The sequence below is a fragment of the Grampus griseus genome (assembly GCF_964374135.1).
Source record: "Grampus griseus genome assembly, chromosome: 1".
Taxonomy (NCBI): Eukaryota; Metazoa; Chordata; class Mammalia; order Artiodactyla; family Delphinidae; genus Grampus; species Grampus griseus.
In genome coordinates, this window is record NC_139017.1 from 95,514,542 (window position 1) to 95,535,207 (window position 20,666).

General features: G+C 36.2%; 1 protein-coding gene across 6 annotated transcripts in view; it reads right to left on the reverse strand.

Annotated features, from left to right (window-relative positions):
• AGL (amylo-alpha-1,6-glucosidase and 4-alpha-glucanotransferase) overlaps positions 1-20,666 on the reverse strand; it is a gene marked incomplete at its 3' end in the record, with an annotated part of 79,573 nt that overhangs the window by 18,845 nt on the left and 40,062 nt on the right. For all 6 annotated transcript variants that reach the window (XM_082679992.1, XM_082679993.1, XM_082679994.1 and 3 more), the window contains exons 24-27: positions 19,708-19,883; positions 15,185-15,287; positions 11,760-11,985; positions 10,421-10,532 (exon numbers count right to left, since the gene is read on the reverse strand). In XM_082679992.1, the coding sequence (XP_082536118.1) occupies positions 10,421-10,532; positions 11,760-11,985; positions 15,185-15,287; positions 19,708-19,883 (617 nt within the window). The remainder of the gene's footprint in view (positions 1-10,420; positions 10,533-11,759; positions 11,986-15,184; positions 15,288-19,707; positions 19,884-20,666) is intronic.

The following is a 20,666-nucleotide window of genomic DNA, read 5'->3' on the forward strand; positions in this document are numbered from 1 at the left end:
ATCAAGTAGGATGAAAAGAAAGGCATTGGGTTGGAACCTGTGTCCCTGGGAGGGGAATAAGGGAAAAGGGAGATCATATGGGCAGACACTCACCCTGGGAAGTGAGTGGGTAGAGCCACAGACTGGGTGTCCAAGTTCTAGGGTCCTATATGGAGAAGACAAGTTCCCTTGGCTGTTTGGAGAACTCCTGGGACAGACAGAATGGCTTGAGAAGCCCAGATTCCACTTGTGAGGAGTATGTGGGTGCTGGCTTTCCATAAGACAGGGTGAAGAGAGAGGGCTATCCTAGTGGCTATTGCCTCCTTGTGCTCCCCAATCTGAGCTGAGTAAACACCATGGCCCCACTCACTCCATGCCACAGCTTGGCACTGGATTTATGGCAGCCAGGTCCTGGGAAAAGACTCCATGCAGGGACACAGAAGGCAGTCTGGGGCCCTGGATTGTGGTCCAGGTAGGGTGGCAGTGGCCATTGTTGGCACTTACTCAAACAGTGCCAGAGAAGCAGCCCGGATTTCTGACAGGAGTGAAGCTGCTTCAATTCCCACAACTACAATGCCATGAATCCCAGTGCCAGCTGAGTGAATGCTTCAGCCCTGCCTACTCCAGGCCATAACCTTGCACTAGATCTGGGACAACTACAACAGGGGAAAAAAATGTGACCTTGGACTGTGTCTGAGTGGATGCCTACACAGGCAGCACACTGGAACTCTGTAAGTGTATGAGCCCCACTTATTATAGCACCCCCCCCCACCTCTGGGGCAAAGGCCCCAGTGTGGGGAGAAGGAAAAATACACACTTAAAGGGAACAGAGCCAACTCGAGCCTGACCGTCAGGACACCTGCTCCAGAAACTTGGGAGCAGACCCTGACCCTGAAAGGGCAGTGACTGCCACTGAGCAGAGAAGAAATCCCACCTCACACCCTGTGTAGGCTCCAGCTCCTACAAGACCAGCTACACCCCATATCAAGGTGATAGTGGCCAGTACACCCTGAGGAAAGGCGTGGCTTGTGTCCACATCAAATCCAGCCCTCACACTAAAGATATTTGGCACATGTAGTCCACACAGGGATGCCCTCACATAAAAACACACTTTCAAGACCATGATAATAACTGTTTCACCTAAATTCATAGAGACAGAGAAAGTTAAGCAAAATGAAATGGTAAAGAACTCCCAACTGAAAGGGCAAGAGAAAGCCCCTGAAAAAATAAATAATGAAACAGAGATAATCAGCCTACCAGTGAGTTCAAAAAGTTAGTAGTAATGAAAATGCTAACTGAATTAAGAAAGAGAATTGATCTAAGCATGGGATCATTTTAACAAGGAACTATAAAGAAGACCCAATAAAGAAGAGATAATTCAATTTCTGAGATAGAAAACACTTGAGAAGCAATGAATAACAGACTAAATGACACAGAAGAATGCATACATGATCTGGAAGATAGAATAATGGAAATCATCCAATTAGAACAGCAGACAAAAAGACAAATGGGAAAAAAAAGCAACATATGAGATCTATGTACTAATATAAAATGTGTCAATATATAGGGGTTCCAGAAGGAGAAAAGAGAAGGGGATCAAAAATGTATTTGAAGAAATTATGACTGAAAACTTACCAAACCCAAAGAAGGAAACAGATATCCAGGTACAGGAACACAGAGGGTCCCAAACAAGATGAACCCAAACAGGCTCACACTAAGACATATCATAATTAAAATGGCAAAAGTTAGAGATAAAGAGAATTCAAAGGCAGCAAGACAAAAACAGAGAGTCATATACAAGGGAACTCCTATAAGATTATCAGCTGATTTCTCTGCAGAAACTTTGCAGGCCAGAAGGGAGTGGCATGATATATTTACAGTCCTGAAAGGGAAAAACCTCCAACCTAGGTTACTTTGTCGAAAATTAATAAACCTTTAGTCAGGCTCGTCAAGAAAAAATAGAGAGGATCCAAACAAACAAAATAAGACATGAAAGACGAGAAATAATACATGCTATCACAGAGATACAAAAATTCATAAGAGAATACTATGAATAGTTATATGCCAACAAATTGGATAGCCTAGAAGAAATGGACAAATTTCTAGAAATATACAGCCTGCCAAGACTGAGTCAAGAAGAAACAGACAATTTGAACAGGCTGATTGCTAGAAGTGAAATTGAATCTGTAATTTAAAAACTCCCAGCCAACAAAATTCCAGGAGTGGAAAGCTTCACAGGGGAATCCTACCAAACATATAAATAAGACCTTATACCTATCCTTCTGAATCTATTCCAAAAAACTGAAAGGAGGGAACACTCCCAAATTCATTCTACTAGGCCACTGTCACCCTCATACCAAAACCAGACAAAAACACTACAAAAAAGAAAATTACAGGCCACTATCTTTCATGAATATAGATGAAAAAATTCTCAACAAAATATTAGCCAACTGAATCCAATAATACATAAAAAGGATCATATACCATGATCAAGCTGGATTCATTCCAGGGTCACAAGGATAGTTCAACATAGGCAAATCAATCAATGTGTTACACCACATTAACAAAAGGAAAGAAAAAAAATCACATGATCATCTAAATAGATGCAGAGGGCTTCCCTGGTGGTGCAGTGGTTAGGAATCCACCTGCCAATGCAGGGAACACGGGTTCGAGCCCTGATCCAGGAAGATCCCACATGCCGTGGAGCAACTAAGCACGTGCGCCACAGCTACTGAGCCTGTGCTCTAGAGTCCGCAAGCCACAACTACTCAGCCTGCTTGCCACAACTACTGAAGCCTTGTGCAACAAGAGAAGCCACCATAATGAGAAGCCCGCGCACCACAACGAAGAGTAGCCCCGGCTCGCCGCAACTAGAGAAAGCCCTTGCACAGCCACAAAGACCCAAATGCAGTCAAAAATAAATAAATAAAAAGAAATAAATAGATGCAGAAAAAGCATTTGACCAAATTCAACATTCATTCATGATAAAAACTCTCATCAAAATAAGTATAGAGGGAACATATCTCAACATAATAAAGGCCACTTATTACAAACCCACAGCCAACAAAAATACTCAATGGTGAAAAGCTGAAAGCTTTCCTGCTAAATTCAGGAATAAGACAAGGATGCTCACTCTTGCCACTTCTATTTAACACTGTATTGGAAGTCCTAGCCACAGCAATCAGACAAGAAAAAGAAATAAAAGGTATCCAAATTGGGAGGGAAGAGGTAAAACTGTCTCTATTTGCAGACGACATGATATTCTATATAGAAAACCCTAAAGTCTCCATCCCAAAACTATTAGAACTAATAAATAAATTCAGCAAGGTTGTAAGATACAAGATCAATAAATAGAAATCTGTTGCACTTCTATACACTAATGATGAAATATCAGAAAGAGAAAGTAAAAAAACAAAACAAAACAAACAAAACAAAAACCTATGGATAAACTAAACCAAGGAGGTTAAAGACCTATAATCTGAAACCTATAAAACATTGATGATGGAAACTGAGGATGATTCCAAGAAATGGAAAGATATCCTGTGCTATTAGATTGCAAGAATTAATATTATTAAAATGGCCATACCACCCAAAGCAATCTACAGATTTAAATCCCTATCAAAATACCCATGACATTTTTTTCACAGAACTAGAACAAATAATCCTAGAATTTATACAGAACCACAAAAGACCCTGAATTGCCAAAATAATCCTGAGGAAAAAGAACAAAGCTGGAGGTATAACCCTCCCAGACCTCAGACTATACTACAAAGCTACAGTAATCATAACAGCATAGTATTGGCATAAAAACAGACACATAGATCAATGGAACAGAATAGAGAGCCCAGAAGTAAACCCATGCAGCTATGGTCAATTAATCTATGACAAAGGAGGCAAGAATACACAAAGGAGAACAGACAGCCTCTTTAATAAGTTGTGCTGAGAAAACTGGACAGACACATGTAAAACAATGAGATAAGAACATTCCTTCATACCATGTACAAAAATGGACTCAAAGTGATTTAAAGACCTAAATGTAAGACCTGAAACTAAAAGAGAACATAGGCAGAACACTCTCTAACATAAATCACAGCAATATTTTCCTGGATCTGTTTCCTAAGGCAAAAGAAATAAAAGCAAAAATAAACAAATGGGACCTAATTAAACTTAAAAGCTTTTTCACATCAAAGGAAACCATCAACAAAACAAAAAGACAACCTACAGAATGGGAGAAAGTACTTGCAAATGATTCAAGCAATAAGCAGTTAATATCCAAAATATATGAACAGCTCATATAACACAGTATATTTAAAAAAAACCCAAATAATAAAAAAAATAGGCAAAAGACCTGAATAGACATTTTTCCAAAGAAAATATACAGATGGCTAATAGGCATATGAAAAGATGCTCAACACAGCTATTAATAGAGAAATGAAAATAAAACCACAATGAGGTATCACCTTTTATCTGTCAGAATGGCTATCATCAAAAAGCCTACAAATAAAAAATGTTGGAGAGGATGTGGATAAAAGGGTACCCTTGTACAATGTTGGTGGGAATGTAAGTTGGTGCAGTCACTGTGATATTTTTAATATCTAAGTTAGGTCATATCACTCCTGCTCAAAACTGTTCACTGGCTCACTTCAGTAGGGAGGTTCCTTAAAAAACTAAGAATAGAACTACCATATGATCCAGTAACCCCACTCTTGGACATATATCCAGAAAAAATGAAAACTCTAATTCAAAAAGATACATGCACCACAATGTTCACAGCAGCACTATTTATAATAGCCAAGACATGGAAACAACCTAAATGCCCATCAACAGATGAATGAATAAAGAAGATGTGGTATATATATATATATATATATATATATATATATATATACAGTGATCTACTTTAACATGAATTTGTTTGAGTACTGGTGAGATTGAATGCTTCCCCCTATGTTTATTAATGGATGGTTGATGTATGTCCTTGGGCAAGCTACTTTTACCTCTTCCTATTTCCTCTATTATGAGCTAGGAATAGAGGTACTAGCTTCTGGAAAATGTTTGTCAAGTGATACACAAAGGCAAAGAGCTTTTCAGTTTATTTGATATTAAATATATGACACAAAGGCAAAGAGCTTTTTAATTTATTTGATATTAAATAATTGGATAGTCAATGTTTAGTGAGTAAATCTCAGAGATTTAGCTACAAAGTCATAAGAACACATACAAAAAGGTACACAAGTCAAAATGACTATGAATGAATAGGTTGTTTCAAATGCAAAAAGTGGGTAGAAAATTTATTTTTGCACTTTCTGATGAGTTGGCAAAGTATTCCAGGCTATTGGCTCCCTCCCCACAATCAACCCTGGAGAAACTACAGAAGTATATGTGAGGTATTGATGTGAAGAAGTCACATAATGTTTGGGAGAAACTAATAAAAACACGTGAGGACTTCCCTGGTGGTGCAGTGGTTAAGAATCCGCCTGCTAGTGCAGGGGACACGGGTTTGAGCCCTGCTCCAGGAAGATCCCACATACCGTGGAGCAATGAAGCCTGTGCACCACAACTACTGAGCCTGTGCTCTAGAGCTCACGAGACACAAACTACTGAGCCCGTGGACCACAACTACTGAAGCCCACGCGCCTAGAGCCTATGCTCCGCAAAAAGAGAAGCCACTGCAATGAGAAGCCCGTGCACCACAAAGAAGAGTAGCTCCTGCTCACTGCAACTAGAGAAAGCCCGTGTGCAGCAATGAAGACCCAACACAGCCAAAAATAAATAAATTCCTTAAAAAAAACCAACTCCCTCCAAAAAAAACAAACAAACAAAAAAAAAAACAAACAAAAAATACGTGAGACCTGACCAGACACTTTGGACTTTTATTCCACCTCGGCTCGTAAGGCTGCTGTGTTACAACTTAAGGAGATTGCTTCTTTTCAGTGCTTACAGAGTAGCTAATAATCAAGGGAATATGAAAAGATAAACATTAGATAAGATAAACAAGGGATATGAAATATGATAAGGGATATGAAATATGACATTAGATAAGATAAATCAAGGGACTATGAAAAGATAAACATTAGATAAGATAAGATAAACATTATTGGGAAAAGATAAACATTAGATACCAGAAGAGTCTAATGACTATATAAAAAGAGAAACTGAGTAACATATTTCACATGAAGCAGAATTACTGGACAAGATGGACCAATAATATACAATAAGCAAATTAAATATCCTCAAAGACATAGGTAAGATATTATTAACATGAAGCAGGAATAAAAGACATTAAAAATGACTAAGTGGAGACGTTAGGTCTGAAATTTTTAATAGTTGAAATAAAGAAAACAATAAAGTGATAATAAGGGACTAAACAGTAGATAGACACAGCTAAGAATGAATTAGTGAGATGGAAGATAAGATTGAAAAATTCTCCAGAGGTAGCAGGAATGGTTAAAGGGAGGAAATAGAAAAAAAGAGCTAAAAGCTATGGGGGGCTACCCTGGTGGCGCAGTGGTTGAGAGTCTGCCTGCCGATGCAGGGGACGCGGGTTCGTGCCCCGGTCCGGGAAAATCCCACATGCCGCAGAGCGGCTAGGCCCGTGAGCCATGGCTGCTGAGCCTGCGCATTCGGAACCTGTGCTCCGCAATGGGAGAGGCCACAACAGTGAGAGGCCCGCGTACCACACACACACAAAAATAATAAAATAAAATAAAAGCTATGGGGATAGAATTAAATCAAAAGATATCCTGACAAAAGTATCCCCAGAAAGTGGAAAGAGAAGGAAGAAAATACTTGAAGAAATAAAATGATAAATATCCTAGAATCAAGAAAGATCTCAGGTTAAAAGCACTCATACAGTACCAAATGAAACAGATAAGGAAAATTAGAGTAAAATCCTGAATTCAGACAAAGAGATGGTTCTAAAATCTTCAAGAAAGAAAGAGTAGATCACTTCTAATGGAACAAGGTATAGGTCCATATACCTTTCAATAGCAATATTGGAAACAAGAAGTCAACAGAATAATATTTTCTAAAGCATTTAAGAAAAAAAGCATTTATGTCTAATCTGTCATTTAAATATGAAAGCATAATAAAAATACTGCCAGCCATACAAGGCCTCAGAGCGCTTGACATGTAAGTTCCAACTTTAAAAACATTCATATAGCAGCACTAAAGATACTCATATAGCAACAATAAAATGACTACAGCAAGGCACTGTAGTAGTAGGCACTGTTCTGAGAGGTTTTCATATATTAACATAAATAAATAAGCTCATCTGATTAACTCAAATAAGGAAAGAAATAAATCTTAGAGGATACTAGTAAGAGAGATGGAATGAAAAGATGATCAAATTACACATAAAAGTTTATTGTTGCCTAAGAAAAAGCAATAACCAAAGAAAACAAAAAGAAGTACAGTCATAACAATTCAAACTGAAATTCCACCTAGATAATATCAAATAGGAATTCAGGGAGAGGGGCACACACTAAATTACTTATTCTGTTAGATTTTAATAAGTTAAAGAAATGAACATAGACATGGTAAATTAATACAGATATAGGTCTTGAAAACAAGAATCATAAGAACAAAAATAAAATGAATTAAAGTGGAACGAATTGTTTCTTTTAAAAAAAATTTGTAGGGCTTCTCTGGTGGCGCAGTGGTTGAGAGTCCACCTGCCGATGCAGGGGACATGGGTTTGTGCCCCGGTCCGGGAAAATCTCACATGATGCGGAGCGGCTGGGCCCGTGAGCCATGGCCGCTGAGCCTGTGTGTCCGGAGCCTGTACTCCGCAACGGGAGAGGCCACAACAGTGAGAGGCCCGCGTACCGCAAAAAAAAAAAAAAAAAAAAAAAAAAAAAAAAATTGTAAAAGGCAAACTCACATAGTTAATAGAAGTTAATGTGAGAGATTATCTTTGAGACATGAAGGTGGGGTAGGATTTCTGAAATGAAATATGGTGAAGAACACCATAGATAAATCGGGAAAAGGTTTGTGCAATTCTAAAACTAATGATGGACAAATATCTAGAATAAACAAACAACTCCTGATAATCAACATGAAAAATACAGGAATGCCAAAAGAAAGATGAGTAAAGGCATAGAACATGAACAAATAATTTATAGAAAAGGAAACTTTCCAAAGAGGCCAATAAACATATGAGCAAATACTCAAATTCAATAACAGGAGAATTGCGAGTTAAAACAATTACATATGGCTTTACACCCATATTTGGCATTAGAGGATAATGCCAAATGTTGGTAGGCATATGGACACTTAAGAAGCTACTTTGATTGTTAATGGGAATAGAGACTGGTGCAGTAATTCTGGAAAGGAATGTGGTAGTGTTTAAACAAAGGGCATAAGAGTATAGTATATGTAGCTCTGATATACCAATGTTAAGTGAAATAAGCCAGACATAAAAAGACAAAAATTACATACTTCCATTTATACGAGGTACCTAGAATAGTCAAATTCATAGAGACAGAAAGTAGATTAGTAGCTACTAGGGGCTAGCAAGGGAGAGAATGAGGAATTATTGCTAACTGGGTATAGTTTCAGTTTGGGATGATGAAAAAGTTCTGGAGATGGATAGCGATGATGGTTGAAAAACAGTGCAAATGTACTTAAAGCCACTGCACTGTACACTTAAAAATGGCTAAAATGATATACTTTATGATAAAATGGTAAACATGTATTTCACCACACACACTTAACAGTAGAAAACCAGCAATCCAATTAGAAAATGGATAAAAGACATGAATAGACATTTCATCAATGAGGGGATATGGATGGTAAATTAGCACATGAACAGATGTTTAAAACCATTAATAGGGAAATGCAAATCAAAACCACAATGTGTAGTGGTCTACACAATTATCAGAACATCTGAAAATAGGTGATAACAACAAATTCTGGCAAGGACGTGGAGAAACTGGATCTATCCAGCTTGCTGGTGGGAATGTGAAATGAAAATAGTTTGGCAATTTCTTATAAAACAAAACATGTGCTGACCACATCACCCAATCACATTATTGGGCATTTATCCCAGAGAAATGAAAACTTATGTTTACAAAAAAACCTGTATATGAATGTTAATAGCAGCTCCATTTGTATTAGCCAAAAAAATTGGAAACAACCTAAATATCCTTCAAAAGATGAATGGTGCATTCATAAAAGGGAATACTACTTAGCAATAAAAACTAATAAAATATTGATAAATGCAGCAACTTGGATAGTTCTCAAGGGGAATTATGTTTAGTGAAAGAACCAATCTCAAAAGGTTACATACTATATGATTCCATTTATCTACATTCTCAAAATGATAAAGTATAGAGATGCAGAACAGATTGGCAGTTGTTAGAGACCAGGGGTGGTTGGTGTGACTATAATGGGATAGCACAAGGAAAACCTCTTTGGTGATGGAACAGCTCTGTACCTTGACTGTGGTAGTGGTTACATGAAACTATACATGAGGTAAAACTGCACAGAAGTACACACACACACATACACACACACACACATACACACACACACAGATGAGTTAACGTAAAACTTGTGAAAAAGGAATATGGTCTATAGCTTAGCTAACAGTATGACACTAATATCTATTTCCTGATCTTGATATTGTACTACAGTTATATAAGATGTCCTCATTGGGGGAAGCTGGATGAAGGGTTCAGGGTACGCTTATGTGTCATTTTTGTAACTTTCTATCCGTCCCCAATTCTTTCAAAATTAAAAAGTTGAAAAAAAGGTCTACATGCACTTAAAGCAATATATATTTTATAAGACAATACATGAATATACAACAAACCCATTGGAATGTCTCTTAGGGGAATGAGTAATAAAATAAATTATTGTTAGCCTTGCACTGGCTAATGATGATGACAGTGTGCCATAAAAATAGGAATATGATGAATTTCAAAGAGGTTATAAAAGTATATTTTAACTCTGAATACAAATAAACCAGTTTATAAAAAGTATTTTATAAGAGCCTAGATTATGGGGCAGACAAACTATGGATGAAATCCTAGCTCTGCCACTTAGCACCTGTGTGACTCTGGGCAAACTACTCTGCTTCAGTCACCTTATCAATAAAAAAGGGAACAATGTTCTCAGAAGTGTTAAATGGGAGTAACGTAGGTAAAGTAGTTAGCACAATGCTTAGCATATAGCAAGCACTTAGTTATTAGCAATTATTGTTATGATTATAAATTCAAGCACCAAAATTACCTTTCAAAATGGCTGACAAAAGATATAACATTTTATCTTTCCTCTAGAAACTAAAACTAAACTGGTGAGATCAGAAACTCTTAATCTTTTTCATTATTATATTCTGAAGTTTTATACACAAATAAAATACTTGTGAAATAAATGAACAATTACAAGGTTTAATTTCATCTCATCACTAAATCTTTACTATGTACCTAAAGTTATGTACCTTCATCCTTCATGTTCCGATCTATCTGTGGACCAGCATTCCTTTCTCGGAACTGTATGCCCTGCATGTGTCTTTGCATAGTTTCCTGTATTACTTCAAACAATGGTTGATCCTGTTTGAGATATAATGGATGTTACCTCTGTTAGAAATCACATTTTTCTTATCGTCTCCCAAATTCCACAACTGAAGTTTTGTGGAAACATATATTTTTCCCTTAAAAGGAGAAACGGGGATAAGGGGTGGGACTGGGGAAAGAAGCAGCTCCTATACATCATATAATAGATCAGACCTTTGGCATATGAACATTTAACATGCTGTAGTTTTAACTATAAATTCTGTGACATGAAATAATTTGTAATTTGCTGATACATGAAAAATAATCTTGTGAGCTTGTGTAATCTGCGTTAGAGTGAACAGTTCAGCTAATAAATGAATCTAGCTTATTATACAGAAATCTGAGTTTTAAATTGGCATTGCTGTTCTAATTCATCCACATACATAGCAATGGAGATAAACTATATACTATAATGGTAATTTACTTTAGGTTAAAAAAATTTTTGGACAAATATTCTTTGAACACTTCATGATAGAAACATTGTAGTGACATAAATCTATGCTAGCCCTGAGGTAGCTTAGAAGTGCTCCATACCAAATAAACTATAACATAAATGCAGATCAGAAGTGGCAAAAGTACAATATCCCTGGGGGAAAAAAGAACACAAAAAAATGTTTATTCATTCTGCACTGCTCATAAGATAAACTCTGAACTCCCTGGATTGGTAGCCAAGGCTCTCCAACCTGGTCCACCCTTTCCACAATCCCCTACTACCCTATAGGTACCCTACACAAAAAGCCAAACTAGACTGAGCAGTATGTCCTAAACTGTGCGTCAATCCACCCTGTGCTTTATTATTCATTTCATCTTTAATATCTTCTCACAACTTCCCTCATCTCTGATGAAATCCTACTCACCTTTCAAGGTTTAATTTAGGTGAAATTTACTTTCACCTAAAAGTTTCACCTGAAAGTTACTTTCTGTAGTCCTTCCTGAGACCCACCTACTAGATCATCTCTCTTTCTTTTATGAGACTACACAGCACTTCCCTCTTTTTTGCAATGATTGTATTATATACACATCACCTCTTCTACCATGTTGCAAGCTCTTTAGGCAAACAGCAAGTCTTATCTCTGTAATCTCTCATAGTAGCAGCAGGTGCTAAATAAATACCAATATTTGAAGAATCTGTAAGATTCAGATTCTTAATTTTACATGTATTTTATATTAGAAGCTAAAAGTCATTTTTCAGGAAAAAAAATTATTTTAAGAAATGATCTTTACCAGTGTACCAGCAGACAAAGGAGCAGAATCATCTGTAGGATACATTCTGGAAACTGGGCACCTGAGAATGTCTAGACCATTTGGGACCATTTTACAATAATCCTGAATACACTGCAGCCACCACCACACAGCATCTCGGCAGTTGTATCTGGCATAAATTCCTTCACCCAGGAGATTAGGAATGAGACCATGTCTCAGGGTACCAGCAAATGCTAAAATAATATTCCTAAAACAACAGAATTAGGTGAATCATTTGACATGAAAACAATCACTTAAAAAATTGAAGACAAAAAAGTCACTCTTGGTAATCATTATTTTTTATGTATTTTCTCTCCTGCCCTTATTTCTTTGTATTTTCATGTAGAAAGAGGTCATAATATAAAATAAGCACTGAATTAAAAGTCAGGAACCTTGAGCCTAGCCCTGTCTTTTTCTCTAACAATCTGTGTGACTAACCACCTCTGGGAGAATTTTTTTTCATCTGTGGAGTTTGGGATTGGACTGGGTGATTTTTAAGGTCCCTCATAGCTCTAGGTTTTACTTTTGAAATCCCTCGTATTTCAAAATCTGAGGAACTAAGAACATGAATCTTATTACTTTAAATAGCAGATACCAAGAATAAAACAACCATATAAGAAAATAAATGGGTAAAAACTGACCTTGAAAAACATAATTTATTTTCAAAAACTTGTAGAGAATATTTTATCTTTCAAAGTGTTATTCTACTATCATACACCAAATGACAACTTTGTAAGATGGCATGGCATTCTAGAAAGAGCATGAAACTGAGAAATAAGAAGACTGAGATTTAAATCCTAGTGTTGCCATCTGTATGACCTTGGAAAAGGCATTTAAAATCTCTAGGCCTCAACGCTTTTTGGCTAAACCATTTAGAAATTTAATTAATTCTATATATCAGTTCAATGCCCATTTCTTTTTAAAAAAATTTTTAAAAATTTTTGGCTGTGTTGTGTCTTCATTGCTGTGCATGGGCTTTCTCTAGTTGTGGTGAGTGGGGACTACTCTTCATTGCGGTGTGCAGGCTTCTCATTGCAGTGGCTTCTCTTGTTGCAAGACACGGGCTCTAGGCATGCGGGCTTCAGTAGTTGTGGCACATGGGCTCAGTACTTGTGGTGCACAGGCTTAGTTGCTTCGTGGCATGTGAGATCTTCCCAGACCAGGGATTGAACCTGTGTCCCCTGCATTGGCAGGTGGGCTCTTAACCACTGTGCTACCAGGGAAGTCCCACGCCCATCTCTTAAATTATAGTGTAAGAGGAACTTTTTATCTTTGCAGTACCAAAGTGTTAGTATGGACTGTGACACTTCCAATTAATAAAAAGAGTATTAGCAATCTTAATCATCTAGAACATGTCATACATGAGAAAGTTGAATAAAAAGTCCTCTGTCCATGAACATCTCTGCAGAGGGTGGAAGTAGAACTATCTGTGGTAGAGACAGCCATGTGTCCACCAAAATGGCTTTCCTATACATCCCAGCCTACCTTACACTTGGCTGTGGCCAGATGACTGCATTCTAAGGCAAAAGAATGTTAAGTACATGGAACAGGTGTGTGTTCCTCAGGCTCTCTTTCTCTCTCTGCCAGCTGACTGGAGAGAACCTAGAGTCCCTGGAAGATGGTATATCCTGAAGATAAAGAAGCCTATATCCCTTCACCACTAAGTAGAAAGTTCCCTCCTCAACACCCGTACAGGATCAGAAGCAAATGAATTTCGTTTGTGAAAAGCCATTGAAATTTAAGAGTTTATAATTCATAGCAGCTAGCACTACCGTAACAAATGCATTATCTTCTGGGAAGTCATCTAGATCAGGGGTAGGCAAACTTTTTTTCTGTAAAGGGTCAGACAGTAAATATTTTAGGCTTTGTTGGCCATATATGGTCTCATCATATATTCTTTTTTTTTTTTTAATGATCCTTTAAAAACGTAAAAACCATTCTTAGCTCATAGGTCATACAAAACAAGTGACAGGCCATAGTTACCTGATGCCTGATCTAGACAGTCATATGTAAAACTAAGTAGCAGAAATTTTTGACAGTACATAGAAGTGATCATTGGGAGCCCAGATAACAATGAAAGTAAAAATAATTATTTTAAAAATGAACATTTATGGAGTGCTTAGCATGTGGCAGACATTGCTCTAGATACTTTAGCCGTATTAGCTTATTTAATCTTCACAAAAACCCTATAAAGTAAGTGCTATAACCATTCTACGAAGAGCACAAAGAGAACAAATAATTTGTCAGGTGGGCATTTGGAACCAGGATTAGAACCTGGTAGTCTGGCCCAACCCAAGTTCTTAACCACTATACTATGCTCCTGACGTTCCACTTCCTACTTCTTAATCACGATCATTTAGGGGCATTTGGGGAAGAAGCACACAGCCTCCCAAATTTCTACAGCCCCATAATAGTATCTTAAGTCCATAATAAAAGGTCTTATTATATATTAGGTTAGTATAGGGAAGCATATAATACATTTTTGATGCTTACTTAGAAATTTCCAATTTTAAAAGGATCAGAAATAAAACTTGTCATTTGGAGAGGCAAACCTCCAGTTATTTCTCGGGTGACATCAAAATAAGGTAACATATAAATGCTTTTTTTGCTACAAATTTTAACTTGCAGAGCAGTGATTTCAAACTTTAGTCTTAGGCCGCTGAAAATCACCTGGAGCCCCTGCGAAAACACAGATTGCCATCTGCCAAATCTGCCCTTTCCACCCCCAGGTTTGGATTCAGCAGATCCAGCATAGAGAACAACAACTTGCATTTCTAACAAGCTGTCAGATGATGGTGACACTGCTGATTTGTGGAACACTATACAGCACTGATGTAAAGCCTTTCTTTTCTACCTCCGATAAATTCATACATAATATCGTGACATAAGAAAACACCATTTTAAGTCTAGAAAACATAAAACTGGAGGTTACAAGGTCTGACATTAAAAAGAAGAAAACCTGGTATTATAATTCTTTCTACCGGACTCCGTCAAAAAGCCAGCAATGCCTTCATTATGGAAGAACAGAAAATGGCAGACTTTCCAATTTTACCTAAAAGTTCATCTGAGTTCTTACACTTAACTTGGGCATAGAAATTTTACTCTTTAGTGAGTGATGTTAGTAATATGGTTATACATTTTTTAGTTTTACTTGAAATAAAGTAGCAAATGCTAAAGATAACCTGATCTGTAACATGAAGGGTTAGAATTTGGTAACTTTAAAGATTTTCACTTCTTTGAAATTCTACGATCCTATTAATTGAATATATAAAAAATAAAATTAAAAAACACACCTAAGGAAAACATGCCTCCCAAATGTTGAGAATAGATGAATAAGAAAAGTTTGAAGAGCATGTGAAAAACATGCGAACATAAACCTGCATTGCAACTTTTTAGAGATTTCCTACCTGGCCTCCAAGTAGCGTCCAGTAATAAGCAGCAGACCTCTAAGGGCAATAAAAGTATCCCTTCCCCAGCAGCGGAAAATACCAGAAGAAAAGTGAGGTAAGCCTAACAGAAAACACAACAAAGTAATACATTAACCTTAATATACATAAACCTATGAACTCCATTACTATAGATGAGTTGCTCTAAACTTGGGGGTCAAGGATGAGCTAAAAAGAGTCTTTAAACCCTCTTAAGGTATCTGCAGAATGTATGGCTATACTTAATGTCAACTTTTGTGTGATGAGGTTCCATAATCATATCTGATTCTTAAAGGAATCTGTCACCCAAAATAGATTAAGAATCAGTGCTAGAGAGCGATGCTTATCTGAATTGGTTCAAATGTGTGAGTCTTTAAACACAGATAAACTTTCTTTTAGTAAATTAAAGTTAAAGATTAAAATCAGAGGTCAAATAACACATCAAGAAACTCTTAACATAATAGTAATGATATATTTTAAAAGGTTCTATGTGTAATTCGAAGGCAACAAATTAATCTAAATATGAGATGATTACCTTAATGATACATAATTAAATGTTTATTAATCTATCACTATAGAGTTACTTTATTACCAAATTTCCCATTGACTTAAAATGACTTAGAAGTGTATAGTTTGTTAGCCAGAGACAATTTTTACAGATGAAAACAAGGATTTCAGATGCCAAATAACCTGAACATTCTAGGTAACTGCAGCTTTTATGCATGAAGTAAAACAGAGTGACGGATGGATAAAATCTAAAATTTTACTTTTAGATTGAGTTTGGTTTCTTACAAAACATGAAAAGAATATAATTGTTATCTGTACTAAAAACAATAATCAGTAGGAAAGTAAAGGAAATTAGCATTTCACTCAAGAAAACCAACTATGCTGAAGTAAATGTAACAAATATTTTAGGAAGGGAAAACTGAGGTCATAAAATGTTCACAGCATTCATTCGTAACTATTTTCTAAACACTTAACACTATTTGACAATATGTTGTTTGTTTTCTGGTTTGTTGAATGAATGTCTCTCCCCAATAGAAAATAAGATCCATGATAACAGAAATCTCATTTGCATTGTTTACCAAAGTATATCACTGAAAATTGTAACTGGTACATATCACTATAAAAATTTACTGAATGAATGAAATAAAAGAGTAATTATAAAAGGTAAATTGAGAGGTGAAAGAATTTGACTAAGATAAACAAAAATTGGCAATACTTCACAAAACTTTAAGTTTCTGTTTACTGGGTCTTCACCTTGTATGTTCTTCTGTTAAGAAAACATCAGAACTAAAGGTAACATCAAACGTTTTTTTCTATATTGTCTTTCAAACAGTGGTACAAAATTTCCCTAAACACTTTGGGTATTGTTTATACATGGTTCACATATACAGTTTATATACTGGGTTGGCCAAAAAGTTTGTTTGGTTTTTTCCGTAAGATGGCTCTAGTAGCGCTTAGTTGTCTTTAACTTCATTCAACATAATTTTGTTATACTGTATTGTGACAGCTGTCATATCTGTCGTGCATTAAAAAAAAAAACTTATCAAAATTGGTGAATTTTTGTGTAGCCATTTTAATACTGAAGATGGAAGAAAAAAAGCAACATTTTTGGCATATTATGTTTTATTATTTCAAGAAAGGTAAAAATGCAACTGAAACGCACAAAAAGATTTGTGCAGTGTATGGAAAGGTGCTGTGACTGATTGAACTTGTCAAAAGTGGTTTGCAAAGTTTTCTTTTGGAGATTTCTCGCTGGACGATGCTCCAGGATCAGGTAGACCAGTTGAAGTTGACAGTGATCAAATTGAGACATTAATTGAGAACAATCAACATTATACCACATGGGAGATAGCCGACATACTCAAAACATCCAAATCAAGCATTGAAAATTATTTGCACTAGCTTGGTTATGTTAATCACTTTGATCTTGGGTTCCACATAAGTTAAGTGAGGAAAACCTTTTTTTTTTTTTTTTTTTTTTTGTGGTAAGCGGGCCTCTCACTGTTGCGGCCTCTCCCGTTGCGGAGCACAGGCTCCGGACGCGCAGGCTCAGCGGCCATGGCTCACGGGCGTAGCCGCTCCGCGGCACGTGGGATCTTCCCGGACCGGGGCACGAACCCGTGTCCCCTGCATCGGCAGGCAGACTCTCAACCACTGCACCACCAGGGAAGCCCAAGGAGGAAAACCTTCTTGACCGTATTTCCACATGAGATTCTCTACTGCAACGTAACGAAAACATTCCATTTTTAAAACAAATTGTGATGGGTGATGAAAAGTGGATACTGTACAACAATGTGGAATGGAAGAGATTGTGGGGCAAGCAAAATGAACCACCACCAACCACACCAAAGGCCGGTCTTCATCCAAAGAAGGTGATGTGTGTATATGGTGGGATTGGAAGGGAGTCCTCTATTATGAGCTCCTTCCGGAGAACTAAATGATTAATTCCAACAAGTACTGCTCCCAATTAGACCAACTGAAAGTAGCACTCGACGAAAAGCATCTGGGATTAGTCGACAGAAAACTCATCATCTTCCATCAGGATAACTCAAGACCACATGTTTCTTTGATGAGCAGTCAAAAACTGGTACAGCTTGGCTGGGAAGTTCTGATTCATCCGCTGTATTCACCAGACATTGAACCTTTGGATTTCCATTCATTTCGGTCTTTACAAAATTCTCTTAATGGAAAAAAAAAATTTCAATTCCCTGGAAGACTGTAAAAGGCACCTGGAACAGTTCTTTGCTCAAAAAGATAAAAAGTTTTGGGAAGGTAATGGAACAAAACGGTGCATACGATGTTCAATAGACTTCTTGGTGAAAATTAAAAACGTGTCTTTTATTTTTACTTTAAAAATCGAAGGAACCTGTTGGCCAACCCAATATATGGTTGATGATGTAATTCTGATGATGATGATGACAGCAGCTATCACATATATATATAGTACTCTGTGCGGCACAGACTTCCTGGTACTTTAATCCACTTAATACCTTGCATAAAATGTAAGTACAGATAGATCCAAGGGTGAGTTTGAGTTGGTATGCCCCAAAATACAGGCAGTTAGTCTTTGTTAAAAAGTCAAAACTAAAATCTCTAGCACTGATGTGTGGAAATGTTTGTATTAACTTTTTGACCTCTCAGAGTATATGACTTAAGATCACACATCTTCTGAATGATTTCTACCTTGTCAATTATTATAAAAGCTTATAATTATATACATATATTGCACCACTGTCACCAAAGGAAGGTATTCCTGGCCTTTGTATTCATTTAAAAATGAAACGAAATCTATCTGCAAATCTGAGAACAGTCCTATATATTGTTAGTATGGAGTATATAAAACTCTCCTTTAGCATGTTAGAAAGAAATCCCAGAACTTCTATTTATATTTATGAACTTACCTTTTTAGTTTCTCTTTTTGTTTTACATTGTACCTGATATGTAAACATACCAAGTATCATAGCTTATATCAGTATATCATTTATGATATCAATATATCAGTATATTTATTTTGGGAGTGCTTAACAACAGCAGTGAATAATCAAAAATGTTGAGATCACTATTCTGTGTAATAGGCTTCTAAACAATAAGCTTTAAAATCAAATTCTGCCTATCAACTTTTTTTCACAATGGCCCTGTTCAGTTTTATGACCATCTGCATGGATTCACAGGGGAAAGTACCAGAAGGAGATCAAATAGTTGAGTGAAAATCTAAAACACAATTACATAATTAAAACATTCAGAAGGTTCATATGATCATTCCAAATGAAAAGTTAACTTCTTTTTTATTTGTTGGGTCCACTAGGTCTTTTTTCTTGGTCTGAGCAAATGCAAATTTAAGGGTAAACAGAGGAATTCACACGGACAACACTGTTACTTTCATCCTGCAGTTAGTATTTTTCAGTTTTGTTTGGAAAGTTCTAAACTTCAGTGGACTCAAATATTAAATACTTCTTAGAAATAGCTTGAAATTTATTAAGAAGAAACCAAAAGCCTATTTTGCTTAGATTTCAACTTGTTACTTGATTCGGGTTTTAAATCTACTTTCAGGAAAAATACCAATAGAGCTGAAAGCATTTGATTGCAATTAGACACATAATAAAAATTATTTAACATTTGTTTCGTGTTTTGTAACTTGGTTGGGTTAATTTTACAAGGTTGGGTTAATTTTTAATGTTGGGAAACAAGTATAGTGTAATGGAAAAAGGGTAGTAAAACAAATTTGATTAAAAAATGCAAAATGCCATAAGTTGGAAAAATAAACATGAAAAAAAGGATTAACTGGCCACAATAAAAAATGCACATAAATAAATGTCTGGTGCACAGTGGTAATTAAATAGTTAGAACGGTCATTATTTTTACAAGTGAATACCTATGAAATTTTACTAAGCAGTAACATGAAATCTTGAATAACATCATGAGTTTTTTTAATAATAATTTCTTCATAGTGTCCTCTCAAATCCTGACTTACACATTTAACCTTGTACATAATTTCTTACCTGCAGCTAGAGACACACAACACTGCTCCTTCTCTCTTGTGATTTCATTCAGCCTGCATGGTACATCCATAAGGGAAGGTGAAAGAAGTGGCAGAGAAGGGCATTTTCCTACTCCACACATTTGGACTGAACCCAGGGAAAGGTGTTTCACAAAGGTAGAACCATTCTGAACAAAGCTGCAACAATGTTATAGAGTTCAAAATATTATGTGTGGAAATACAAAATTTTTTATTATTCATTTATTTATTCAAAAAATTTTATTAGGGTAAGAACAACTAAGTTGAGACCTACCTGTGTAAAACAGATTTTTAAGAGTACAACACAATATTGTTATTTATAGCCACAATGTTGTACATCAGATCTCAAAACTTACTCATCTTGCATACCTGAAATTTTATACCCATTGATTCAAAAATTTTTGGCAATATTATTTTACTTGGTTTCTTCCCTTCAAAAAGTCTCTCTACACAAATGTGTAACAATGCTAATATCAGTAGAACAAAATTTTCAATTTGGATAAGGTTTCAGAACTGCTTTCATTTCACCCAGTATTCTGTCTAGCTGGCTTTAAAAGGCCTGTTGTAAAACAAATGGTAGGGCTGAAGTTTTGTTCCTTCTGAGATCATGCCCAAATCGATTTGGCAGCTCTTCACTGGTACATTCCGACCTGTGGTTTCATTTTAGGGAAATTCACCAATAAAGGCAAATTTCCTTTATCATAATAGAAGAATATTTTTTCTGTTAATTCATGAAAAATTAGAAAAAAGAATGCTGTGTGTAGATTTACGAAATTGTATCCATTAACTTAACAAGTCAAGGAATAAACGGAAACAGATAACATAAAACAATTAAAATTTCCCATCAACACGTTTTTTAGTTTTATAGAACAGATTTTAATAACTGTTTGTTTTTGTGTGTTCCAGATTAAAGGATGTTAATAAATTTACTACCCACTTATC